This window comes from Poecilia reticulata, chromosome 4 (assembly GCF_904066995.2).
Source record: "Poecilia reticulata chromosome 4, P_reticulata-male-v2, whole genome shotgun sequence".
In the NCBI taxonomy this organism is placed as follows: domain Eukaryota; kingdom Metazoa; phylum Chordata; class Actinopteri; order Cyprinodontiformes; family Poeciliidae; genus Poecilia; species Poecilia reticulata.
In genome coordinates, this window is record NC_088833.1 from 7,861,389 (window position 1) to 7,889,352 (window position 27,964).

At 38.2% G+C, this 27,964-nt stretch overlaps 2 protein-coding genes across 4 annotated transcripts in view; both read left to right on the plus strand.

The window, feature by feature from the left end:
- Positions 1–15,541, plus strand: part of arid3a (AT-rich interactive domain 3A) — a 70,124-nt gene extending 54,583 nt beyond the window's left edge. Inside the window, exons 4-9 of one of the 2 annotated variants that reach the window (XM_008406648.3) lie at positions 482–554; positions 3,031–3,214; positions 4,375–4,622; positions 6,073–6,363; positions 7,955–8,044; positions 9,347–15,541. In XM_008406648.3, the coding sequence (XP_008404870.1) occupies positions 482–554; positions 3,031–3,214; positions 4,375–4,622; positions 6,073–6,363; positions 7,955–8,044; positions 9,347–9,495 (1,035 nt within the window). In that variant the 3' untranslated portion in view covers positions 9,496–15,541. The remainder of the gene's footprint in view (positions 1–481; positions 555–3,030; positions 3,215–4,374; positions 4,623–6,072; positions 6,364–7,954; positions 8,045–9,346) is intronic. The other variant, XM_008406651.3, reaches the window with a different exon arrangement.
- Positions 15,542–16,883: 1,342 nt separating this feature from the next.
- On the plus strand, positions 16,884–27,928 carry ctdspl3 (CTD (carboxy-terminal domain, RNA polymerase II, polypeptide A) small phosphatase like 3). 2 transcript variants are annotated; one of them, XM_008406645.3, is made up of 12 exons: positions 16,884–17,153; positions 20,263–20,407; positions 20,481–20,621; positions 21,611–21,725; positions 21,891–22,002; positions 23,188–23,274; positions 24,208–24,270; positions 24,349–24,428; positions 24,526–24,652; positions 25,566–25,661; positions 27,469–27,515; positions 27,593–27,928. In XM_008406645.3, the coding sequence occupies exons 1-12, from the start codon at positions 17,034–17,036 to the stop codon at positions 27,669–27,671; spliced, it is 1,212 nt and encodes a 403-aa protein (XP_008404867.1). In that variant the 5' UTR covers positions 16,884–17,033; the 3' UTR covers positions 27,672–27,928. The 2 variants fall into 2 exon arrangements, with proteins under 2 accessions (XP_008404867.1, XP_081462265.1); XM_081606139.1 differs by having other exon boundaries at positions 16,885–17,153; positions 27,469–27,928.
- The last annotated feature ends 36 nt before the right edge of the window (positions 27,929–27,964 follow it).

Sequence of the window (27,964 nt, forward strand, 5' to 3'; positions counted from 1 at the left end):
AAGAAAATCTGATTTCTTTGTTTAATTTAAATATTTCATGGTTGGTTTACTTTTGAGTAAGAAAAATGCAACATTTTAGTGAATTTTAAGAATAATATTTTTTTGCCAGTGAGTATTTTTGAGCTGACAATTTTGCACCACAAAAAGTTTGTACACCTCTGATCTAGAGTTAAAGTTAGTAGCAGGCCTCCAGATGGAGTCACTACGGTGCCATCTTCCATATATTTTAGTGGTTGTAGCTTTAATTTGTGTTTTTGTTTTAATATAGCTTATTTTCGTTGAAAAATTATGACAAAACTTGGTCAAATGTTTCATACTTTTAATAATATTTACTTTAACATGAACAGTATCTGACTGTCATAAAGTTATGCTCCTGATGGTTGTAGGAAAAGAGCTGCCATCTTTAATTGAATGTTTTATGACATCTAACATAAAAAATAAAACTTTTCTCTTCATTTTTCTCCCCTTTCTGATCCCACAGCTCTACGAACTCGACGGGGACTCAAAAAGAAAAGAGTTTCTCGACGACCTCTTCAGTTTCATGCAGAAGCGAGGTGAGTGTCCGTGTGTCTGCTCTGCGTATCCATTACAACCATTACATTTCTTCATCAAAATCTCCCGGCTTTATTACAAGCCGGTGTCACAGGCAGCTTCTAATTATTTTATAGAGAGGACGACGATCACCCTCCCCCGTCTTCTCGGCTTTCACTGGGCTGGGTGGGGTCGCCATTCATTTCAGAGATGATTGCTTCACGGTCACACTGCAGCTTGTAGCCGTATAAAAGCCTGGAGGTGAATTAGCTGTTTTATCCAGTCCTGAGCACTTCTCCAACAGTTTGCACTTCAGTTCTCCCAGTTTGGACAGTTCGTTCATTATTTGTGAGTAGCTAAAAGCTGCAGCCGTTTGACTTTGCTCTGCAGAGCCGCTGCTGGAGTCACAGGTGGGCTCAGGGCGTGTTATCACATTGGAGTGGGGGGAGAAATGGCTGACATGGGAGACAACAGACATGTGGTCACAACTGAACAACCAGAACAAGCTATTTACAGTGTCACCCACAGACTGTGGGTGGGTCTGCCAAGTACCCTCTTGGAATCTGTGAGCGCCATCTGTAGGCCACTCTGATAACTGAGGCATTACTTTTCATGTTCAAGTTAAATTGTGTTGCAAAGATGACTGTTTTATATTTTCACCTGTTTGTTTTTAGTTCTGGTTATGACTTGAGATAATATAAACAAACACAGGTGACTGGTTAAGTTTGTCTGTGTAGCATATTTCAGCAACAAGGCAGCTCAAAGTGCTTTACATGTTGAAAACACAACACAAAACTTCACATTGCTGTGGAAAAATGAATCCAGACTCAAACAAATGAGGATCCAGTTACTATTAATCAAAGGAAGAGCTAAACAAATTCGATTTTAGGTCGGATTTAAAGGCAGTGTTTCAGCTGTTTTGTAGTTTTATGGAAATTTGTTCCAGATTTGTGGTGCATAGACGCTGAATGCTGCTTCTCCATGTTTGGTTCTGATTCTGGGGATTCAGACCAGACCAGAACCAGAAGACCTGAGAGGTCTGGACACAACAGCAATAATAGATATTTAATGTATTTTAGTGCTAAGATGTTCAGTGGTTTATAACCTAACAGTATTTGAGAGTCTAAGGTAAAGACTTTTATTTAAATGTTCTGTTTTACTCTATTGGTGCGTCTTATCTTTGCCCACAAACACTAATCCAGCTCAACGCTCAGTGGAAACGAGGCGTTAGAAAATATTAGCTTAATTTCAATAAATGGTTCATGTTGACGTTCTGCAACAAATGGTAATTGTTTGGACCCGATTCATATAAAAATACTTTCTTCTAGGGCTGCAACTAACAATTAGTTTAGTAATAGTTTATTCTGTTTATTATTTTGATGATTAATCAGATATAAAATGACATATTCTGCACATTTTTCATTTAAACCTTTCTTATGCAATATTAGAAATAGTCGCATTGAAAATGCAAATAAACACATAATTTATTTCCTTTTTACAAAAAAAATAAACATGTTATTGCTTAAAATGTAGGACTATGGCTTTCCTTTTGTGAACGTTTGATAATTTTTTGCAAAGATTGAGGAGCTAAATCTTTAGCTAAAAGAGCTTTTATAACATCAGCATGTGACAAAGCTCAACACTTTCTGCTTGATTTAACATCAATACATATAGAGCTGATCCTACTGTCTCTTTTTTGGATTATCCGATTAATAATTGCTGTTGTAAATAAAAAAGTTGCTTTATTTTACTTTTTTTTTCTTTTTTTTATTTGAGCCAGGTGGAGCTAAAACTTTGCCACATGAGGAATTTTTAACACTTTTACAGACATCACAAATCCATCCATCCATTTTCTTGCACCCTTTTTCCCTCAGTGGGGTCGGGAGGGGTGCTGGTGCCCATCTCCAGCCAACGTTTCGGGCGAGAGGCGGGTTACACCCTGGACAGGTCGCCAGTCTGTCGCAGGGCAACACAGAGACACAAAGGACACACAACCATGCACACACACACTCATACCTAGGGGCAATTTGGAGAGGCCAATTAACCTGACAGTCATGTTTTTGGACTGTGGGAGGAAACCGGAGTACCCGGAGAGAGCCCACGCATGCACAGGGAGAACATGCAAACTCCATGCAGAAAGACCCCAGGCCGGGAATCGAACCCAGAACCTTCTTGCTGCAAGGCAACAGCTCTACCAACTGCGCCACTGTGCAGCCCATCACAAATCCAAAATGTACATATTATTTGCAGAGTTTTTGCTTAATTACTGGAAATGTTGTTCTTTCAATAAAGAGACTTTTTGAGTCTCTACATTCCAGTTAGCAATTAATCAATTACTAAATTAGTTGGCAAATAATCATGATTAATCATTTCAGCCCTACTTTTTTGAAGCAAACTACAGGCATCTCCAACGCACAACTCGAATATAATTCACACGACATTAATTGGCTGTGCAACCTTGTAACCTGTTGACATTTCTCTGGTGTATGTGTGAACCAGGAACCCCTGTGAACCGTATTCCCATCATGGCCAAGCAGGTCCTGGACCTCTACATGCTCTACAAGCTGGTGACGGAGAAAGGCGGCTTGGTGGAGGTCATCAACAAGAAACTGTGGAGGGAGATTACCAAGGGACTTAACCTGCCTACCTCAATCACCAGTGCAGCCTTCACCCTCCGCACACAGTCAGTGCACGTTTCTGTTTCCTCTCACTGTGCTGTTGTTGTGTTTGGCATATTTGGATTCACCCTTCCAGTGGTGACAGATGCAGCTAAGTCAGCTTTTCTTCATGACTGAACAGTGCCTTAACTGTCGCAGCTTTAATCCCTTAATCCCTGCTCTGTTCGGTGCTTCACAGCGTCAGAGATGGCACAGATCAAATGTCAACAGCCGCTTTGTTTTTCAAATTAACTCCTGTGTGTTGAAGTAATTTCCTGTAGTTGGTTCTGGTTGTTGGAGCTCCTCGCTCCCAGCTAGCAAAAGATCATCCTGGTCTGCTCTTCCAGGAAGGAGGCTCGTGTTGTATTTACGGTTTTTAATTCCTCTTGATGTTGATTTTAGCTCAACCTGAAACTTTAATGTGCTTCATTGGGATTTTATGTGGTAGAACAACACAAACTGGAGCGTAGTGTTGAATTGGAAGGGAAATAATGCATGTTTTTTCATTTTGGTTTATAGATAAAGGTCAGAAAAATGAGGAGTTTCTTTACATTCTGATGATTAACATAAAAGACGATTTTAGTTTAGACTTCATCATTCATTTTATTGATAGTTTCAGTTTTTATTTTTGTCTTATTTTTTGTTTTTGGATTTTTTTTGGGGGGGGGGATATTTATTGTTCAGTACAAAATTAAAGTTTATTAGTTTTTCAGAGGACAAACTTACATTGTTATCCCATTATCCATTTATTAATTGAAAATTCTATCAAAACAACAATATTATCGTTTATCTCATTAATTTCTGGGACAATTTGTCAGATAGCAAAATTTGTTATTGTGACAAGAATAGTTATAAGGTAATTCAAAGAAATAAATAATGACTTTAGAGGGAAAAATATAATAAGCAAATTAATTGTAAAAGCTCATGGAATTAGTTGCTGAGATAAAAAGTCGTTGAATTAAAAAAATAGGGACGATTATTCTGCTTTTTTAACATCTGGGCCTTCTTAGATCTGGTATAAATCTAAGAATATTTAAAAAATAGTTTAAAAAATCAACAACCTGAGCTTCATTCCACTACTTTATGTTGCTCTTTGACACAAAATCCCCCAAGATGTACATTGAATTTTGAAGTAAAGCATCACTTAAATGTTCATAAAAGAATCATTTACATCCATTAATTCCAGATACATGAAGTACCTGTACCCATATGAATGTGATAAGAGAGGTCTGAGCAACCCCAACGAGCTGCAGGCGGCCATCGACAGCAATCGGCGGGAAGGACGTCGGCAGAGCTTCGGGAGCTCGCTCTTCACCTACTCCCCCAACGGGACGCCAACAATGCTGTCCTCGCCTAAAGTCTCTACGCCGAACATGGGCTTGACCGTGGGAACCAACGGCGCCTCGCTCGCCCCCATGCAGAAGATTAAGAAAGGTGGGAACTGTTGTTGATGGGAGGTAAAACTTAAATGACTTGTTTTTATAATCCTTGCAGGTGTTTGATTTTTGTAAGAAAGTGCAATTCAACATTTGATTAAAAATCTAAATTTGGAAAGCATTTTTTACCTAATAAAAATACTTTTTTTTTCTCACTGACTGAAGTCAAATCAGACTAACCTTTTTTTAATTTCATGTCATTTAGATTCAACAAAATTATTTCTTTTTTCTAAATGTCAAAAAATTTAGCAATAATTTTTTTTACATATTTTTCCCTAACGTCATATATTTAATCTGAGCAGGAAGGTCATTTATCTCAACACCATATGTTTGAATTAATTTAATGTTTCAATATAATAAGTATGTTATTCTTAATGACTCAATGGCTTATTTATCTGTTTAATTAAAGTACAGGTTTAAACCGTTAATGTTATTGAAAGTGGAGGATTTTTTTTTTTTTTTTTGTTAAATTAGTGTTTTATTTTCGGACCAGTCAGTTGGATCGTTATTCACATTATACCAGCTGCAGAATGTAAGAGCAGCACTGTACCTTAATATCATTTTACTCAATTAAAAGTAAAAATGTATTTGGTTAAAAAATGGCCACTCGAGTGATGAGTAACTAATCAAAACATCACCATTTAATATTTAAAAATTACACCATCAGATGGACCGAAATATAAAGTTATGTGGAAATGTTGATATTTTAAAGACTAAATGAAATGAAAATGATTTATATAAGCAACATAATTGCAAAATAAAATCATAATTTTTTTTTTATTTAAATATATATATAATGTTAGAAAAAACTGCACTCTGTGTCTGGTGAATTTTTGGTTGAAACAATCTTGTTCATTCGGTGAAGTTATTCTCAGTAGGTAGAATACAAACATTTTACTCAAGTAAAAGTAGCAATACTTCATAATAAAATTACTACCCAACTCACGTAGAATACTATCATAAGACATTATTAATAACGGTACTAAATCAGATTATATATTAATTTGTATTGTTTTATAAATAAAAAAAAACTATATGTTGGCCTGCGAGCAGAGTCATAAAACGTTCTCACCGACTGAGACTCATTAAAAAGAATCGAATCGCTCGTAAGCGATTCAAATCAAACTTTCAGCAGGTATGACTTCACTTCCTCTGATCATATAAGTAATCCTGGCTTTGTTTCCTTTCCATCGGTATCTTTAGTTCTTCTTTTTCAGTGACCCGTTTTTAAGCCACTTATTCGCTGTTATTTTTAGCCACGATCGTTTGGTAAGCTAGCTGTAGCGTCGCACTTCGAGCTGACGTCACGGCAAACAAACGGTCGTTTACATGCAGTACCTTGTGGACCTCTAGGGGGAGCCTGCGGACTCACAGCTTGATAAAGACTGATTTCAATGTACAGTAGTATTTGATTTTATCTGACGCTGATTTTCTCCTTGTCGGACCAGAAGAGGAGGGAGGCCAGCCGCTGCCGGGGGTCGGCATTCCTCGTCTGCCGGTGGGTCACATGCCCGGCCACTCGGTGGCCGCCGTGCAGGCGGCGGCGGCCCAGGCGGCCATGGCGGCTCAGGTGGCGGCTTTGGAGCAGCTGAGGGACAAACTGGAGGCGGGTGAGCCTCCGGAGAAGAAGATGGCTCTGCCTGGGGAGGAGCACCACCGGCTGCTGCAGAGAGCTCTGCAGCACAACCTGCTGGCCATGACGGCTCAGATACCCATGAACATCCGCATCAACAATCAAGGTACCGAACGCAGCAGGCAGACCTTCTGCAGCGTTTCCTCACAACCACAAATGTTTTTTTGTTGTTATTATTATTATGTAAATGTGTGCTACCAAAATAATTTACTAAATGACGGAATAATAATGGGAGAAATATTTGTTTTTATCAGTTTCTGGAAATTCAGATGTTTACACAAACTCATAACAAACCCACTACTACAGTTTATTAAACAATATGTATAAACATTTTTGTTGATATTGTTATATTCTGATTGCTTACATTTTTAGTTAAATATAGGCACAACAAGCATTTTACAAAATTAACATTTTGCATGTTTTTGTACTTCAATTTGGATCTCAACTGCTTCTAAAAACAGCCAAAAAAACATCCAGGAGTTTTCTGGCAATATTATAATGTTTTTAAAATGAGCTGTTTCAAAAACCTCCCGAAGGGTTAGGTCATATTAAACGGGCTCTGTGCCCGTTACCTAGCAACCCCATCCGAGCTCCAGCTTGTTTGGTCAGCTGGTTTTATTGTTGTATTCGCTGTACAAAGACGAGTGTTTTGTTGTTGACTTGCCATCGAGAAACCACTTGTTATGTTCTTGTTGATTGTGCAGGAGGCTCTACTAATATTTTTCAAAAAATGTAGGGCTGCATAATTGCACATATGTTTACAGCCATTTTCATGTGTGAATGTGAACGTTGAGTTGGGGGCGTGGCCAGCAGCAGCTAATTTGGATTTAAAGTGACAATACACCCTAAAACAGATCATTCTGAAAATTCAAAATAAACAGAACTGAGCAGAAAATCTGAATCATTTCGTGCCAATAAAATGTAATGAACATGTTTTGCATTGCTTATAGACTATACTAACCTGTTGAAGGAAGTATAACAGGTCACATTTTTTTACAATATTGTAAAAAAAAAAAAAAAGAAAAATCTGTATGATATGTAATTTTCGATTGTCAGAATAATTGATAGATTATCATTAGTCATAAGTTGCAGCCCTTGTTAAAATAACTTTATTGACGTAAATGGTCATCTTGGAAAGCGTTTTATGTCAAGCATAGATGTAGATACACATCAGGTTGCCGTTTTGTTTTTACTGCAGCACACCTTTGGCATTTTTTCCCTCCCTTTCATTGTGCATGATTTCTAGATTTCACCCATCTTCCCTTTGTGCTTCAGTTGTCATCTCAATATATTCTTGTCACCACAAACCGCAGCAGTAAGGAAAGCGCTAACAGCAGGCCTATATGTTGACCTGTTTAGCTTATAGGAGCGGCACACATGCATACATGCCTTACATGTGTGTTTGTCTTTGTTATGTGCAAGCGGCATCTTTGATCTTATAGCGAAGGTTCGTCTCGGTTTCTGACTATCTGATGGAACACGCAAACTGTTTCTCAGTAAGCGATAAAACTTCACAGAAATGTTCTTATAGAGGTGATTTAAAAACAGAAGAAAAAAAGACAGATCGCACAAAATGTGTGTGTTTGCCAAGATAAATACTTGTGCACTCCACTCTATCTCTGCCTTTTGGGTGAGATTTTTAACACTGTTTGGACAAAAGATTATTATAAAAAAATAAGCTATTGTCTTCCTGGCAGATGGCAGGCAAGAGTCGGCTCTGAACCTCACCACAAACGGCACAAACAGCATCAGCATGTCAGTGGAGCTCAATGGAGTGGTATACACTGGTGAGTACCTCTGTGATGTCGTACAGGAAGTACAGTGCATCACTTCCTTCCTCTGTCATTACCCCCCCTCTTAATTTGATATTCACTTGGGAGAAAATGTATATGTTGTCTTCTTCTCTTTGCAAGCCTTTACCTTCCAGGTATTCAGATTGATGGATGTTAAGAGACTCAATCCGGTTTTGATTTCAAGAACGGCATTAAAATAGTAAATTTTTCCAGACCTCATTGGTATAAAACATGTTTATTTTTGGCAACCTCTACTAATGTAGCAGATAAACCTCTTTGAAGAAACATTTTTAAATTGTTAGCATCCCCTAAATCCTGAGGATCTCTCAAAAAAATTTTGTTTTATCTCAAGTTCAATTAATGGAGAAATTTTATTTTTTTTAAAAAAACTGACAGAATATTTGTTTCATTATTTAGAAACAGAATGCCTCCTTTTCTGCCTGCATTCCACTTTGCAGACAAGACATCAGGCGGCCACTCCTCTTTCCTCTTTTCTTTGCATGAAGTTAAGGTCTAGTACTCTTGATGCAAATGTGTACCATCAAGCAAATACTCCCAACTGATTAAACAAAGATGCAACCTAAACTTTTAAGATGAGATCGAGCAACTCAAAGCTTTGTTTGCTGCTTTTATTTATCACAGTATTAGAAATATTTAAACAAATTGCTGTCAAGACAACTACATTTTATAAAAATGTCTACATATGTTTGTTTAAGGCCAGCTACCTTAGTTAGTTTTGTATGTTTTATAAATAACTAATTAACTAAAGACTGCATATCTCTGGAGATATAATACTACAAACTAAAATCATCATCAATTTATGTGCCTCAGAACTGAAGAAAACTATCAAAACTGCTAATATGATATTAGTAACTAAGAAGGCTGACGTTTGCTTGAAAATATTGTTTAAAGTTGAGATTAACTGATCTGAATTTGTGATTTAAGTCTCTTAACACAGAGTCCCAAAATTATTTCAAACAATCCTTAACAAATTTAGAAATACAAAGAAATTGTTTATTGAGTTTAAATAATGCTCTATACGTAAATAATCTTTTCTTCCGATCTTTTCAGTGCATGTTGGTAACCTCCATCAAATACATCTAGACTGATCTTATGGATTTATATCTTTAAAAACATATAAAGTTTTATAAGGTGCAAATGAAGCACCTGGTTTCCTGCTTTTAGTGAAATATTACTATTTTCTTCACTCATAAGTCTTGAATTTGGATTTAAATTGATGTGCTGTGGATTTTAACAGTGATTGATGGTTTTCCTTTTGCCCCTTTTCCTGTCCAGGTGTCCTTTTCGCTCAGGCAGCAGCAGGGTCAGCTTCGTCCGGTGCGTCTGTGTCGTCCCTCTCCAACAAGCCTGTCAGCAGTCGTATTGCTCCACAGCAGCAGCAGCAAAACACACCTACCTCAGCCTCCAGCAACCCGCTGTCTTAACAAACTTCCCCCCATTTTTTTTTTATTATCACCACGCTAAGAAAAGCCAAAAAGCAACCTAATTTTCTACATCATCTATGCCAAAAAGAAAAGAAGAGAAGAACCATCATCAGTACAGAAAGACAAACTGAAACTCTGCTCACTTGAAGTACACTATCTCAGGTTTCCTCTCACAAACTCACCTCTTTTGTTCTTCATCGCCAAAAGGATTTTGAAAAGAAATAATCCCAACTGAGAGCCAGTATATGCTAAAACTTGTGCACAACCTGTGAATTATTTATTTCTGCATAAATGTACAGATTATTGGAGAACAACAGAGAAGATAATAACTAGGAAGGCTAACGCATTGTTTACACACACAAACACAGCTACTGACTGACAATGATATTATATCTTCTAGAGGAGAGATTTTTTATTATTTTAACTTTTCATTGTCATTATTATCATTATTGTTATTCTCTTTATTGTGTTTTGTTGTTTAAACCTTTAAGAATCTTCTCATTGCAGGAAAAGTAATCTATATATTAAGAATTCTATGAAAAAAGAAGTATGAAAATCCTCTATTTTGAATCAGAAAAGCTTTAAAAGGTATGTTTTCTTTCACTTCAGGGCATAAAGCATTGTGTGGCTGTGACCTCATGTTGTTGTAAAACCAGATAACCTTATTAACGTGGCAGCCCTGTGGGAGAACAAGTGCAGGTTTGGTCCTGATCTCAGTCTTAAGTGAAGCAGAAGAACCTGCAGGGATCTTCTGCTCCCCTGCAGGACTGTCGGTGTATTATCGCTCTTATCCAGACTCCGGCTGGCATGCTTTCTGCACGTTTGTCTGTCTGTGCGCTCGTTCTTCCAGAGGCGGCTGCGACTCGTCCTGTATGTTTTCACCTGGCCAGTCTCAGACGTGTGTTCGAACGGCTCTCTGGAGCAGAACGACACTCGGTTTAAGGTTCGTCGTTAGCTAAAATATCACGTTATGATTTTTCTCAGGTGTCTCTTAGCTTTGTGTGATTTTTGGCTGTCTTCTAGTACACTGGACAGAGCAATGCTTTCTACATTTTACCCTCTTGCCTCTTCAGGTCGGTGTCATGCTTCAGCCCCTTCAATCAGAAACGTGGCAGTTTTCTGATCCAAGAGTCAACTCAATCCTTTTGCTTTCTTTGAAACTCACACGGACAATCATGTGGGCCTCAGGAGAAACCCGACAGGCATCTTAAGCTCTTCGTATTCTTGATTCTTCTGTTTTTCATTTTTCCTGTTCGGCCTTGTTTTCCGCATGTCTTTGTGCTTCTTCTGATCCAAGTGCTTCTTATCCTGCGCTGTGACATGGACGCCGCCTTCTCCGTTGACCTTACAGCAGCGAATGTTTCGTGATCCTCAAACTGTGCAGCTGCTGCGGTTCGATCTGGACCTTTCTACGGCGTTTGCTTGTGTCTTATCATCGGTGACGAACCCGGTCGGCTTTATGACAGAAGAGGCACGCCGTAGCATCCAGCAGAGTCTCCGCGTCTTGAAATAGTTCAATCGTTTAGCTTTTTGAACTTGAACCTGCGTTTCCTCTCTGGACTGTTGGAGATTGTTACTCAGCCCTAAATCGGGCTTTGTGCGCTGGTTCTGTTCGGAGGCCTTAACGCAGCGTGAGGTGACCAGAGAGTGAGCAGCTCCTTCGCCTAATCACTTTTTACTGTTCAGTCAAATATCACCAGATGGCTGTCAGGGCTTTGAGTCCTGGACTCGCTTCTCTGTGGGAAATCACCACCAGCTGCTAAACAAACACTGGTCACTTTTCAAAAGCACTCTTCTAGCTGAATAAAGAACCCCTTTCATAAGAAACTTAAGTAAAAAAGAATTTAAACTTCACATTTTTATTGTATTTAAAATAGCCTGATTTAAACAAGATGTTTAAACTTAAGTCAGTTCTTTTTTTAGTTTAACATTCGACGATTGCAACTTTCAGTCAGTTTAGACAATCCTCAAGAGCATTTATCATAATTTTTAAGACGTTTTGGCTCTCAGCAGGGTTCTGATCGAACCCTTCTGACCCAGTCGTTCAGAATGGGTCCAAAGTTGAGAACCATGACAAAAGCAAACACTGAGCAGGCAGGAATGCATCACAAAATTTGTCTTCATTATTGGAAAACCCAACGTCCTCCATATACAAAACGGGTACGGCAAAACTTACAGTTTGACTTTGGGTTCATAAAGTTAATATTGAAACAGAGATTCATCCAGTGAGGTGGAGTAAGTTTGGAAAAACGTCGTCTGGTTGCTTTAAATGTAGAGCCACGTCTGCCTGCAAGTCACCAAAACGATAAACAAAAACTAACATTTTGACAACATAGCGTTTGATTTTTTTGTTCCAATTCTGACGTGCGTTGTTACCCTGCACTGCCGTTCCTCCAAGCAGCTCAGTCACCAAGATGCTTTACATTCACAGGCCAAGCAAGCCTCACTTTTCTCCACATAACGGAGCTGAATACTCGACAGTCATGCAGCTTTCAGCACATTAATATCTGAGGACTCACTGTAATAGTCCGTCTTCAGTTAGTTTATTTTATATATCCCCTTTAAATACAGATAGAAAGGGCAAAAGTCACTCAAGTTTTATAATTTTAAGATTTTTAGGGTGTTTGGCTTTAAAATATGATAATATATGTAATTTAAAGGAAATGTTCCCCTATATAAAACACTTACTATATGTCTTTAACTCTGTTGTTCCTCTGGTAAAATGTCTAAAGTTTATTAAAAGTAGTACTTAGTCAAATATTCGTAACATTTTAATGAATTGTAAAAGGCGCAGGCCCTTTTGGTGTCACTTATGGCGATTTTGTGACTCCAAGTTGCCACTTTTTTCTGCAGTTAAATATTAATTGTATAAATGGGGATTTTTAGATAATGAGATGACATTTTGTCATTTTTAAAAGGAGTTCAGACCCACATTTAAACCCAAAGGAAGCAGAAATATGTGGATTTACTAAATAACCATCTGCTCCCTTACACCCTTTTTAAAAAAATTAAATACTGTCGTTAAAAAAAATGCTCCACTGTTATTTATTTTATATAAATTGTTCTGGGTTTGATTATCTGTACCCGTTTTTTTTAAAGATGGCACAAATTTGGCTTTCCAGCAGAAGCGGTTGTTGCAAATGGACTCTTTTTGTATTTTTAAGGCTCCGACAAATTAAATTATCTTTTTATAAAGGAGCCTGAGGTCAAACAGAAACTATTCGTCTTCTATTGATCACGTTTCCTAATTTGATTTGAATCTCCACAAACATCCAAGGACCCATTCATTAAAGCCGGCGTAAACATTTTAGAAAAACATCTACGCTTGCAGAAAAAATACAAAATAAAATCTCAACCAAGGAGGTAAAAATAATCATCAAAAAGTAGCTTTTTAATGAAAAATACTTTTAACTAGTCTATTTAGATCAGTGCAAAAAGTATTTATTCGATGGGCATATTTTGCCCTCCTGTTTCTGCTGTGATAAATAAATACGATGCATCCGTCTGAATCCTCACAGAAAGCAAAGTTTTTTTCGCAGATGCCACGTTGCTGACAATCAAAAAAAAAAAGAGCCAAGGCTTCGGCTGAATGTTTGCGAGGGGGGAAGGAAAACTAAATTCAATCAATCTGGATCTAAAGGATCAACATTGCCTTTTTAGTTTTCACCCTTTGACCTTTCAGCTCCCAGGGCAGCAGTAAAGCAGCTGCCCCCCCAGCCAGTCGATCCATGTTTATTGCATATCTATTGACTTGCTTCTGAGGGATATTTGCATTTGAACAGTGGAGGCTCTGCAGCTCCTTTCTCTTTCGGCGCATGGCAGTATTTTCAGGGAGGGTTGGCGTTTTTATTCAGTTTTTACTTTGTTTTTATTGCGTTGTTGCGACAATCAGGAGACAACTTTAAGGCAACGCTGTACACCTCTAAAGGAAAAAAACAAAACAAAAAAGCTCTCGTACATCCCTTCAACCGCAAGCCGAGCCCCGTTTCTACCTCAAGGACCTCAGCTTTCGCAGAGCCTCATCAACGATTCCTGTCGTTCAAGCAGAAAAAACCTCATCAAAATGTTTTTTTCTTGCTTCACAAAGACCATTAAAGAGATTGTAATAACCACAGACAATCAGATATCTGCTTAAATGTGACTCTCTCCTTTAATCAATAACCATTTTTAGTCATGCAAGGAGAGCAGGAGATTTACTTTCAAGCCTTATAGCCTTTGTGGCAAGAGCGCCCCCCAGTGGAAGGTTTTATTACGACGCACAGCTTTCTAAATGGAAATATCGCATTTACCTCAACAACGACACGAACTCTGAGCATATCCTCATATCTTCCAAGTGTTTCAAGTGTGTTTATGTAGAAATGTGTGAAGGAGCATTATGAAACACTACCACTGAAAAATCTCAAACTCTTACACAGGCAGTTGCTCTTCTTCCAGCTCTGTCTGGGTGTTTTTACAGGAACCAGGCGTCCTGTTTTAGTGTAGCTGTGATCAAACTGGAGTCTGATACTTAAAGTCAAATTGTAGCAAAAATAAATAAATGAACACGTTGGTTTTAAATGAGTAGCACACAAAACAAAACTGGTATTTTGTTTGTTTTTTATTTTCCACTCGGGGAAACTTTCAGGCAGTTCCTGTCGTCTTTACTCCGTCGTCTCAAGTTACGCTCTGGTAGTTTGTTGGTGTCGCTGCTTAATTCTGCTTTTTTTGATGCTGTTGCACAAACTGGAACGTCCTTCTCAGCAAATCCACTTTAATAAATCTAAGATCCTGGCCTCTTGCTCACAGATGTTAGTGAAATAGAGCCGCTTTTCATCCAACCAAAGCTGTAGATTGTTAAAAAAATAAATCAAACTATATATCCTCAGCGTCTTGTTTGGAAATGGCGTCCTGTTGCCACTCGTCGCCGCCGAGCTGGAACATTTTACGGGTTGAGATGGGTTCAGGGCCTTTTGACTGGACTCCATCACTGATTTGACCTCCATCAGGTTGAACTGTGGGCAGGGAAAACCATCACGAGAAAATAACAAACAACAAGATGCCTTCTGCTGTGACAATTATATGAATTAATCTGTATTTCTAAGATTTGTTAAATAGATTATTTCTAATAGATGGCTTACTTAGGGCTATGGATTATATCATGTTTATATTGTTTGTTTGCTGTTTCTTTTCTCTTTTTTTGACATGCTTTTAGAAACCGAGGCACACAGAGATTACTTCTAGAGCAGTTTTATGAATCCAGCGGTGATTATGTTGATAATAATGTGATTATTGTAGAGAAGAGTGTGCGTGAGTGAGTGAAAGAGTGAGTGGTCTTCGGGTGTCTTTGAGTATCTTCAGTACGGAAACAAGGCGTGTCTGTTGTGTCTTACAACTTCTCAGGAAAATCTACCTCTACCTCCAGTTTGATGCATTTTTTTTTACCGTTTGGACTCATGTTACTGATCAGCGGGAGGAGAGCGCGAGGACGAACATCAGGGTCTGAAATTACCTCCAACACATCAGATTAACCATGAGCTGCTGGTAATCCTCAGCTCTCTCCCCTTACTCCCAGGTTCATTTGGACGTCCCCCTTCCTTCTTTTGTTTTTTTTTTTTTTACTGTTACACGTTCGTAACTCTTCTGCTGTTCAGTCTAATTGAGCTCCAACAACAGGAAACCTCCAGATGAACAGCTAACTACTACGAGTACTACAACAAGTACCACTTCCTGTACCACTGTTAGTATGGCGAGTCCGTTTGTGGATCTTCCTGTCCGCTCTCATGATGTGTGCTTTTCCCCCCACACACACACACACACTTCCCCCCTCCTCTTTTGTTTTTCTATAAATGATTACCGTCTTTTGATGAATGGGATGTTTCCCGGTAACCACGGCAACAGTGGAGTGGCTGCAGGGAGTGCAACTGTTTTATTTTGTTGTTGTTTTTTTTCATTATTTTTCTGAAATGGTGAAGAGCAATCCTTGCCTATTTAGTCAATATGTGTTTGTGTGAATACTTTTATTTGAATCTGAAATTAATAAAATATCACAATTCTTAAATGTTACAAAGTTGTGGGTGTTTTTTCTTTATTGTCCTGATTTTCAACAGAAGCTTGATTCTTAGACTTTATGTCAACGACAAACTCCTGCGCAGTTTCTAAAGTAATTGCATTTTTGAACTTTTTTAATTACAATTTTAATGTATTGGGGGATTTTCTATGATAAACCAACACAAAGTAGCAGGTTGGAAGAAAAATGGCAGCAAACACGGTTTTAATTTTGCTGGTAGTAAAGATCATTTTTCCATATATCATCATCAACATTAAATGTCCCTTTGGGATCAAAATAGTATTTTTTAAATTGAATTGAATTATCCAGCCTGTCAGGTACAGGAAAATAAATTACAGTTTAGGTGTTTTTAATGATCTTGCCAAACATGGAGAACCAACATCTAGTTTTATCAGAACAAGTATCCAGAAAAACCCACAGAATTAGTTTTTATTTTGTGAATTTGCTATTCTAGCAGCTTTTACAGATAGTTGGTAAATTAAAAATCAAAAGTACACATAGTCTGGCTTAATGAGTTGAAGCTGAACTTTTCACTGATTTGCAGCGATGCTTTCCAAACCAATAAAACTCCTGCAGCAATGCAGAGCCACCTGATCCCTGAGGGTCAAGAGTTCAGCTGTTTTGTCTCCTTTACTGAGTGTAAGCATATCTAAGGTGGTATTTTACATAATTAATGTATTAAACGGCTATTTTAAATAGAAATCTGCTATTTTTTCTAAGATTATTTGTCAACATTTTCACTGAAATACAAGAATACTTAACCTCTTTTATTAATATAAAATAGTCGTAAAATGACAAAGAGATTAATCACAAAGCAAAACACCATGAGTGTAATATAGCTTTTTTTTTACTGCCTATTGTGTTCTTTGGACAATAATTTTTGAAATGGCTTCCTTAAGGTACCGTATGTTTAGATTTTTTTTCTTTAAAATGACATGCCTGATAATAAAGCAGAACAATGAGTGAAGATACAAGACAACGGGTCAAAACTGGAACATTTTCAGAATGGCTGAATGTTTATGTCTAATAGAAAACCCACTTCTATCCTTTCAATATTTATGTTATTACAGAATACTACAATAAAGGTTTAGATAAGAAAAATTATGTCTGAAGTTTTATCAAAAATTGTAAGGAGTCTATAAAAACCACCTAGAAACAAAATCATTTTAAAGAATAGATTTCTGACCATATACTCGATAAAATAGCACACGTAAACAGAGAACACGTGACTTGTTTCACAGTAGTTTGTTCTATTGTTGAAGCACCGCCCTCAAGCGCTGTCCAGAACAGGGAATCGAACGCACCGCTGCAGTTTTAAACGCACTCCTCTTTGATTCGAGAAGACGCGGGGATGAGCGGGGCGGGGTTAGACCAAGTAAACGTCCAGTGGTGGGCGGGGAGAAGGAAAACTGAAACGCTTGCCCAAAGGGAACACAGTGCAGCGGCAGAGTTTCAGTTTAGATGCTTTACAAGTCTTACATGAAAAGGAAAAATGAGACTTAGGTCTCAAAGGACGATTACCGCTGCTTCGGAGACGCCGAGGAGGACACGTCAACGGTCGAGACAAACGCGCCTTTCGACGACGGAGACGGAAAGTCCCTTACCAAACAAGGTAGCTCATCGATGTAAAAACGGCTGTTTCATTTTAGTAACACTGAGCACATTTGTGGCGACAGTGAACAGTTTGCAGGAGAAATATCCAGCTATCACTCAATGTTCTGGTGTTTTGTTAGTTACAACACAGCAGACGACGCTAATGCTAACGACTGTTAGCATCTGGTGTTTAAACAGCATCTGAACGGTAGGTGGCCTAAGCGAATGACAACCCATCGCCATTCATGGCAGTTAATCTAAAGTAGAGATATTGGGTCACCGATCAGATTTTTAAAGGTTTTGTAGTAAATATTTATCCACGAAGCTCATAAAATCAGCTTTTATTGTGGGTAGAACTCTGTCATTTTCAAAGCTCCGGTAGGAGGCGCTGTTTCAGAGTAATGCTGAGGTTAGCTTCCGATTGACAAACATCTGTTCTTCAGATCCTCTTTAGCTCAAAATGAAACTCTTAAACTAATCAGGGCGGAAGTTTCCCACAACTAACCAGAACACAGCATAAAATAATATTGTGTGTAAAAAAAAAAAAAAAGAAGAAATTGTCAAACCATTTTGATGTTTTTATATTGCTCTTTCAGCTTCCTAAGATTAGATCTAGTTGGTCACGTCGGTATCACAATGTGTATGGATCAGAATAATTCTTGGACAAAAACTAGATGTTTTTCCTATACAACATATTTTTATAAAAAACAAAAAAGTCATTACACACCTCTTACCGGAACAAAATCAAAAGCAAGATTCAGAAATTTCTTGTGAAATTTGCTTCCCCCCCACCACCCAAGTGCTTGTGACCTAAATTATATTCTTACTGTTTTTTTAAACAAGTATAACAATCTGTAAGTCGATCTGTCTGCTCTGGTGGCCTCCTATTTAACACACATGCTTGCCGTAACTGTGTTTTTATCTAAAAATCTTATTTAACTTTATGGTTTTTAGCTTATATTTTCTCTATTCTGTGACAATTGCAGTAGAATCTCCCAGTTCCCTGCCTTTCTTTTAGTCAAGACACTTTTTTTTTGTTCGTTCCTTTCTTATAGAGCCACATCTTACTTGCATCAACATCTAATGTCACAATGATGATTTAGATCTATGCCAATAAATGCATTGTGTATAACTGCACAGAGGCAGATTGAATACTATTTTCTACACAATGAGAAGTAAAATGGTATGTGTATTTTACTCAACCATAGATTGAAGCTCCTAAATGTGCTTAGAAGTAATCATTGAGGGGTCAGAGGTCAAATACTGAGCAACCGATTAGGTGACACTATAAGAGTGCTGTTTGTCTTTCTGGAACTGCAGAAAGACAAACAGACTTTAATCTGGATTATAGATAAATAAATTGATAACACTTAGATGTGGTAGCAGTGGCTCAGGAGATGGATTTATTTGTAATCGGTGGTTGCTGGTTCAAACCCCTAAACTAGTCCTTATGTCCTTCTTTAGGTCAAAGAAAAGGGACAAGTTAAGATCAATACTAGTAGTAATAGAGATTTTATTTTTGAAATGTTTTAATAAACAAAACACAGACTTCTCCTAAGCACTGTGGGTCTTTATGAATTGCATCCATATGTTGATGTTGTGGTTTTGAGTAAAAACCCCTTTGATTAATAACTGGAACATCATAAAGTGCAATCTGTTTTTCAGCCTCATCATTTTCTCGATACTTTGCAATGTAATGTTTTTTTTTCCTCCTAGTCACGTGAAGCACTTTGATTTAGTTTGATGCTAAAAAACATGCCTTACAAACAAAACTATGAAAATCGACAAAACAAGCTCTCCCTGTTGTAAAAATGTCGAAATAATGATGGCTGCTTGGAGGACGGATGCACTGAGTCTGTGCTGGATTAACGCAGAGTCGGTCGCATGTGAGAAGTGGTCTGGAGAAAGTAGGTCACCAGAACACACGTGTTTCACGCTGCGAACACAAATGAGGGTTGAGCCGCTGCCAGGAGTTTACTGTGGTTTGATGGTTGAGAGCAGAAATGTCTGATCAGACCTCGGCGTTTAGTGTCTTTTGCTCATTAAAAGCCCAAATGAGGCGTTCTTGATCCACCAGCTGATGTTTTAATGCTCGAGTTTCATCAAATGTGCTTTTTATGAGCACATTTGAAACAAATGCCTTTTGTCATAAGCTATTGTTCACTATGTGGAGTGGAAGTTGCTTTGGTGCTATTAAGAAAGTGTTGGTTTCATCAAGTAAACATTAGTGTTTGAGGCTCTGTGCTCAGGACATTTGGTCTTAAAACAAATCATGGAATAAATATTGGTTTGATAAAGACACATCCTTGTCTCTAATGATTTGGACACTTAAAGCTCATAGATTAATCAGAACAACGCTGTTTATAATTTAAATTAATCTGTAGATATGCATGAAGGTACAAAATTACTTTTGAAAGGATTAAAAAAGCCCATTTTACTACGCTAGTATGTATATATTTTTTACTTTCTGCATTCACAAGGAAGCAAATAATACAAAACGTATAATCACAATATTATGATGCCAATTCCAATACTAAAGAAAAAAAAGAAAAGTCGATTTGTGCATCATGATGAATAAAACAATCATTACAGCCCTATTTCCTAGGAAAAGATTACAACGTTCAAAATGCAAAATAGAATAAATTGTAAAAAAAATACAAAGAATTAAAAGTACACAAACTAAAAACATAATATTAAATAATGATAGTGTAGATAGAGGGCAGTAGGGTAGTCATTCATGCAGCGGCCTGTCATGTTTTTGAGTTAAAAAATGTTTAAAGTTGACAGGAAATTTGAAAATATCACTTGATAATTATGTATTACTGAAAGATTGGAGGATTAATACCTGAACAACTATAAAGTCTTAAAAAATGCAAACATTTAAAAAAAGACTTAAATAAATAAGCAGTGCTTAGCCTGGTGGGGGCACAAGTAAAGCCAGGAGGCCCGCCAGGCTTATGATACACTGAGGGAAACCCTGACAGTGGATCATCAAGGTGGCTTTTTCTGTGAAAATAAAGTCAGATCTTCTCACATCTACCAATTTTTGCAACCGCAGACTAAATTGTTCGGTCTCATGATTGAATGAGACAAATTTTCATAACTGCTTTTATTTCACCTGTGACTAGGTTGAGGAGGAGTCTGTGGTTCACCAACCAGAGGATGAGGTTCCTATGGTGAAGAGGCGGCCGCTGCCTCGTGGCCGGGCGAGGAAGCGGCCGAGGGCCATCGCTGTTGAGGACAGAGAGTCGGGTGTTTTATCTCCATCAGCAGGTTGCACTCTTTACGTTTTGTATTTTCCTTAATCTACAAATCCTCTTTCCTAACCGATCCTCTTGTCGTCCAGATTTGGCTTTTAAGACCCCACTCAAGCCCATAATGCACCACGAGCGCATTCTGTCGGAGATCGACGTGGCGTCCCCTCGTAACTCCACGGCCAGAAACATCTATCCGCCCATCGTGCGGTTCCTCACGCCCAGCAAGGAGAGTAGGTGTCTCAGCTTCCGGCCTGAAATCGTGAAGAGCGTCAGAGACTTCTTTTGTCTCCATATCGTTTCCATCAGTCTCATGGTCTCTGCTGCTTTCAGCAAATCTTTTGGATTCAGTTTTTAACTTTTCCCAGTGCGTGGTGATGCCATGCAATCACACAAGATGAACAGTCATCAATAAACATTGATTTATTGAGTTAAAAGGAATGTAGACGGAGCAGATGGTTCAGACCGCTGTGTGTTGATGATTGCATCATTAAGAGTTTTTCTGGTGATCAGCAGCAGTTCCTCACCTGGACCGGACGGCGTCGTGTCAGCGGTTTTTAGAAAAGATGGAACGCTAACAGCTAGTCAGGAAACCCACCTGTGTTGGCTAAAGCAGAAAACCACATTTATCAGAGTTTTAAATGAAATATCAACATGTCTGACCAGTTTGTGTGAATAATTACGTCATCATTTGGATAGTGAGAAACGTGTTACGGTGAGAAATGTGCAAAAAAAAAAAAAGTCCTACCAATCCGTGGTGAAGGTTTTTATTTTTTTTATTTTATTACATTTTTAGTTGGATTTGTTCTAAGTTAGTCGGCCTGTTTTTGGAGGAGCTCTTAGCCTTCCAGTGTTTAAAGGATTTATTCACTTTTCCACCTTTGAAACATCTTTACATATTTTACAGACAAATAGTGTGATTACATGGTTTAATTTTTAAACCATCCATAATATCTTGGATTAGCGACTAGCCCAGTTGGCGTTCTCCAACATAAACAGCGGTCTCTGTGTGTAATCCTCAGTAAACTTAACATCTTAGCTCTGCTTTCTAAATCTGACATTAAAGATTAATAAATGATGGGGAGAGTATAAAATATAATTTGTTTTTAAATAGAAAATAAAAACCCGTCATGCCTGTTGAGCTTCCTCTGCCAGTCCTGCTGTAGTGACTCTCTGCTCCTGCAGGTCGTCTCAGGCTGTTTCTCTCTGTTTTTCTGCTCAGATATGAAATGTTCTGAAACTGCCAACAGCGTTCTGCTGAGCCCAGAACAAGGAGTGTTTGGTTACGGTTCCATCGACCTGTTGGCTGGAGATGAGGACGACGACGTCTTTGATCCGTACGTTCTTCTTCTTCCTCTTTCTGGATTTTTTTATAATTATTTTTTTTTACCTCTGGCAGGGGAAACGTCTCATTTTAACAAAAGCTGGATTTTCGGCTCCCTCATTAATGTACATGTGTTTTCCTGTTTTTATACGTTACGTTTTTATTGTTGTGTTCTCAGGTTCACCTTTATCAAGAACATCCCGTCCCAGTCTCAGCATTCCCGGCCGTGTCTCCGAGACATCCCGCCAAAGACCCGGAGCACGCCGGAGGCCACGCTGGTGGTCGACCTGGTACGCTCAGTCAACTCTGACGCACTAATGTTCATCCCAGAACCAAACTGGGATAAATACTGGAACTGGAAAACAATCCTAGTACAATGTAGAGCTGAAACTAACGAATAATTTAGTAACTGATTATCCGATCACTTTATTGTGATGATTAATTGGCTAATCAGTTTTTTTTAATTGCCACATTCTGCAGATATTTTTTAAACATTAAAATACATGAAAAAAATGCAAATAAGCAATTCAATTCCTTTTATTTAACAAGAAAATAAACATTTTATTGCCCAAAATGCAACAGCTTAGAACTCCGTTAGTGTCTTTTTGATCTGAATTGTCGAAAAGATGCATCTGGAGATGAGAAATACTTAATAGCAAACTGAAAAGATCTGCAAAAGGTGCCTAATGACAGATTCTTTTCTTAGAGAAACTGTGAAGCTAAAACTTTTACAAATGTTTTCATTTTGAAATAAAAATGTATTTTATTTTTTTCTACAGTTTTGGCTCATTTACTGGCTTGTTCTTTCAGCAAATGAGTCTGTAACTCCAGTTAACAAATAATCGATTACTAACTTAGTTGCCCATTATTTTAATAATCATTTCATCACGGTTAATCCAATTAATTGTTTAATTGGTTCCTAGTCCCAAAGACTGAGAAGGATTTAATTTGTTCATCACACAGTGAATGTTTATCTAGATGTGAGTTTTATGCTGCGTTTAGAAGCTATCTGAGCCAAAGCAGCTGTTCATTATCCCGTCTGCAGCTAATTATCCCCGACTTTAAAGAGAAGGGAGGCTGCAGCTCGGCTCCCTAATTATTAACTAAACCTGTGAACCGCTGAAGCAGCTGCTGGATCAGCGAGTCGATCATCGATCGAGACGTTTTAGTGCGATGGAGCAAACCGGAGGTGAAATCAACCTGATTTAAAGACAACTCTGCTGCCAACACGATATCCATTCAGTGCCATTTGGTTTGGTTCGCTGACAGCATTAAAGGTCATGAGGTTCTGGGAAAAGAGCAAAATATTAGTACAGACTTAACAACGAACATGGACACCAATTAGTCCTAACCATTTATGTTATGGCAGGAGCTGGATTTAAAAGAAGACCAGCACTTTGTACTGCCCTGTTGCTGAAAATGTGCTGTATACATAAAATCACCTTTTATCGATTCACCTTTTTGTTTCTCTGCAGGAGGAGACGCTCATGTTCAGCTCTCTGAATGTGATCGAAGAAGCAGATTATACTTTCTATACCACATTCCAGGATCATCAATACAAGGTAAATAATCTCTGCTTTTAGTTGATGCTTTAAATGTTGCTGCTCCGACAAACGGCTCGATGATTTTCTCAGCTCGGCTCCAGGTTCTGTTTTAGCTTCCTGTTGGTTAGATTCAGGTGAGCTGAACCAGGAAAACATCGATAAAATCCCACATGTGGCTCATAACGGACGGTTTTATGGAATATGTCAGGTTAGCGAATCTGAAATTTGCTGGTTAGTAAACAAACATTTTCTAGAAAAGTTGCATTATTTTTTTATATTGTAATCATAACATTTTGGTCTGTTAATCACCAGACAGCAGCTGCTGCTGTTGCACAAACTAAAACAATACAAGGAGCTTCGAGATGGAAATCGAAACTGTATAATTTTCTCTCCTCCGGTTCATTAAATGTGTAAAACTAAAACTCCCAACATTTATTGTCTACAAATATTTTATAATTTGTGATGTCAGTTTATTTTTAAAGGGCATCAGCTGTGGGCATGTTTTGATGCAGAAATTGGGTTAATTTTGCTGTAATTCATAAATGTTTGGGTGGATTCATAAAACCACTTTTATTAGAGAATCTAGAAGTTTTTTTTTACTTTTGTGTTTTTATATTATCTGGTTGAATAAAATTTAATCAGCTTGCAGGAAAAACATAACAGAAGTCTGTGTTGGCATAAAACTAGACTGAAAACGACAAATTTAAGATTTCTTTGCCTTTTCTTGATCAGTAATGCTTTACACCCACACTGCATGCACCCCCAAACATTCCCAGAATTCCCTTGTGTAATCCAAACATTAAAATGCCACAGAGGAATCCTGGGAATGATTCAGAGCTACTAGAAAGTTTAAAATAAAAGCTTTTGCATAAAGTAACATGCAATTCATGCAACACCAGTCGTTTTCATGGTTTTTTTTTTTAAATAAAGAAGTGATTGTTCTTTCAACAGGTGTACATGATCCTGCGTCCACATGTGAGAGAGTTTCTTCAAGCCATGGCAAAAATCTACGAGGTCTGAGAGATTCACAGTTTCTGTTTCTCTTTGTAAATCATTTCCAAACTTCTAACCGCAGCTTCCTGCGATTTCCAGCTTTTTGTTTACACCTGTGCCAAGAAGGAATACGCCGAGAAGATCCTGGAGATCCTCGACCCTCAGAAGAAACTCTTCCGGTACGTCGCCTTCAGAGCTGCTGCTGATATTTTATTTCTTTTCCTCCGTTTTGTTGGTACAAGTTGACATTGAGCTGCTTCTGGTTTTTGTTTTCAGACACCGCCTGTATCAGGACGACTGCGCCTGCGTCCTCGGTCACTACATCAAGGACCTCAGTATCCTCGGGAGAGACCTGACGAAAACCGTTGTTCTGGATAACGCACCACACACCTACCCATACCACGTGAGAAACTTTACTACACAGAAAACTGTTTAGCTTTATAATATTTAAAAATATATATATTTAATTACACAGAAGACTGCATAGGTTAAGTGATGTATTTAATTGTCAGAGAGTAGAACTGCACAATATGGATGAACTCAATATTTCCACTGCAGAGGATTGTTTGAATGTTTGGGAAGTTGCTGTGTGTTAATGCCATGCATGCAAATAATATCTAAAGAAGTGTAACTCTTATCTAAACAAATAGATGTCTGGTGAGTCATCAGTGGGAGTAAAAATCTATAAGTACTTTATTCTTATTTTTAATAACTCAGCAGATAAAAACAACTGAGATAAATCAAGAGTCAGAAAAATCTGGAATAATAATTATTATCACACTCTTTAGCATTGGCATTGCAATAAAATGTTTTTTTTCTCAACGTGCAGCAAATTTTTTTTTATTATTTTAATAGAGCTGCACTCTTGAGCTTTGGTTTTAGCAAATCTGTTTCTCTTTAAGAACTAATTCATGTTTAGAAAACACCCCTGCTCACTTTAACTCTTAGATTTCCAAAACGCTGCCAACATTTCCACATTCAACATGTTGGATAACAGCTCAGTGTTGAAACCTCAGAAGCAAATGAAAGAGCAACTTTGCCGCAGGATATTCAGCCTTTCTGTTGGCTGCCGATGTCTTGCTCTCGCTCGCTCTCATACAGCCTTATTGAGCTGTAAAAACATTGTGTTTTAAAAAGCAGCAACTTGGTTATTAAATATTGACGCATCGGTGAGGATGAAGCCACATTTTGTCCTCTGGCTTTGTTTTAAACTCTCCAGGATTAACGAGATGTTTTAACCCTGTGCAGGTTTACTTGTTCCCCACTGGCTTAGTGTTTTCTTTGTTTCTCATCTTTTTTTTTTTTCCTTTCTCCAGCTGATGAACACGATTCCCATTAAGAGCTGGTCTGGAGGATCAGAAGACAAAGAGCTGCAGAAACTCGTCCCCTACATGGAGAGACTGGCTCCAGCGGTAAGTCTGCTTCTAAATGCTTTTCCTTTCCTAGATTTCTCCCAAAGAAGCGCACTCTGCCACAGGAGAAAATAAGCATAAAACATTTAACAGCCCTTGTGGTTCATCTTTAGTCACCTAATATTAAAACATATATGTTAAGTTAGATTCCTGGGCTTTTATTCCTCCAGAAGTTACACTTAAAGGAAAGCTATTGTTGTTTATTAAAGAGTTTTAATACAGGAGGTTCTGCTGCCCTCATGTGGACACATTGAGGCATTGCAGATTAAGTAGTTAGTTTGTCTGTCTCATTTAAAATTAATAATTTGTGTGTCTAAATCTATTCTTAGTGGCTTGTTTACAACACAGTAGCTATTTAACTTGACAGGAATTAATATTGACCTTTTAGAGAGGTGCAGCTGAATCCTGACTTGAATCTGATGGAGAAAATATGGAAGGAATTAAAGATTAGGGTGATGGCCGTTAGGCCTTCCACCTTAAAACACTTATAGATCATCAGCAAGACTAATAGTCAAAATATCAAGAGAAACGTGCAATTATGACAAGTTTTCTGACTGCTGTATTGGCAGTTGCTTTTATTTATCCTCCTTTTACACTGAAAGAAGGTCAAAAATACTCTTACTAGATGTTAAATAAGCCACATTATCATTGAAGGTTAAAATAATGTAACCCACAAACGATAAGTAAAATACAACCCACATTTGTACAAGAAAAAGGAGTTGAAGAGAACCAAGTAAAGATGTTTTTCCTAACGAGGGGTGTTTTGTAGCGCCTCCCAGAGGAGAGCAGTTGGTTAAACAAAAAATGGTGACGGGAATGCGAGTGGTCCTGACTGCATTGATGGCCCATAGTTACCTTATAGCATCCATATGACTACAGGTAAAGTTACACACCTGGTACAAGCAACAGAATCTCTCCTGGAGTCAACTTCATTTTTTTTTTAAATTACTGCAACATCTGTCACTGCTTGGATCTGTTTCCTGATGTTTGTAAAACGATGCTGAAAGAAAAGAATATTCCTGGCTGCTGCTGCTGCATACGGAGGCTGTGTTGTTTATCTGTGATGGAGGTTAAAAACTGGTTTGTTTTTGTTCTTTTCCAAACTCTTGGCCAGAGCTAACAGAACAATTATGTGACAACATTTCCAATCGAGAAACACTGGAGGAAATAAAAGATAACTAAGTGTGCGTAAGGGTGTTTTCACTCTTAACATTTCGGTAAACTTAGTTGGATTGGGGCTTAAACATTTGTTACATTTTCAGCGGTGAGGTTCAGCTAAATGAAAAACCTGTTCCTCTCCTCACCACTGGTGGCGCTGCACTAAGAACTACTGAAGGAAATGACACAAAAACCTCTGAGTGAGACACTGAGCAGAACTTCCTTTCTTCACTAAATGTAAACAAAAATGGATTAGCATCAGATGTTAGCGGTTGCAGGATTTAACAATGAGCCATTTCTCCCACTAGCGTTTAGACTCACATTTGTTTTGGTTGTATTTACCCAGAATCCTCTGCGCTATAGTCCGCTTCCTGTCATCCATACATTCAGTCAAACTGAGGTTAAGGTTATTAGTTTGACCAGAGTTTGCTGTCGTATTACACGTTCACATCTCCCCCAAACAAACCGGACCTACTAGACAAACAACAGAGTTTGATTAAACCAGACTTAAACTCTTCAGGAAAAGGCTTATGGGTATATTTCTGTCTTTTTGATGAAATTATTGATCTCTTCATCCTCCCACCTGTTATGATCTGAACATCTGCCTTTGTTGCCGTGGCTACAGATCGGATTCTTCTTGTCTCTCCAGGAGGATTTCCAGGAGGTTCTGAAGAAGAGGAAGGACCACTTCCACAGGTTGCTGTCCGAGGACTGACAGACCCTCCCCGCCTCACCAGCTGACTGTTGTAGCTCATGTTTAGGTTGAATTGCAGATTCCAGATCGGACCGCCTGACCGGAAGGCGGTATGTCCGTGTCGGGAACCGGGCCGGTTCTCCTGCAGTTCTCCTTAAAGGATGGCACATTTCAGACGCTGCTGACCGATCGTCACTTGAACGCGGCTTCTTTCCAGAACCGATTCCTCAAGCAGCAAACTGCTAACACGTGTAAATATTTCCCAAACAAAACTTTAATTATTTTTGTTTATATTTCTAACTTTCTATTTATTGGTCATATTGCTAATCAACAGCTTTTGTCTGTATGTTTTAGATGCTTTTTTTTTTTTTGTTAAATTGTATACATTTACTCCAACAATAAATGACTAATAGAGCTTTGCTGTGTTGCTTTAGCTCATTGTTTCAGCATT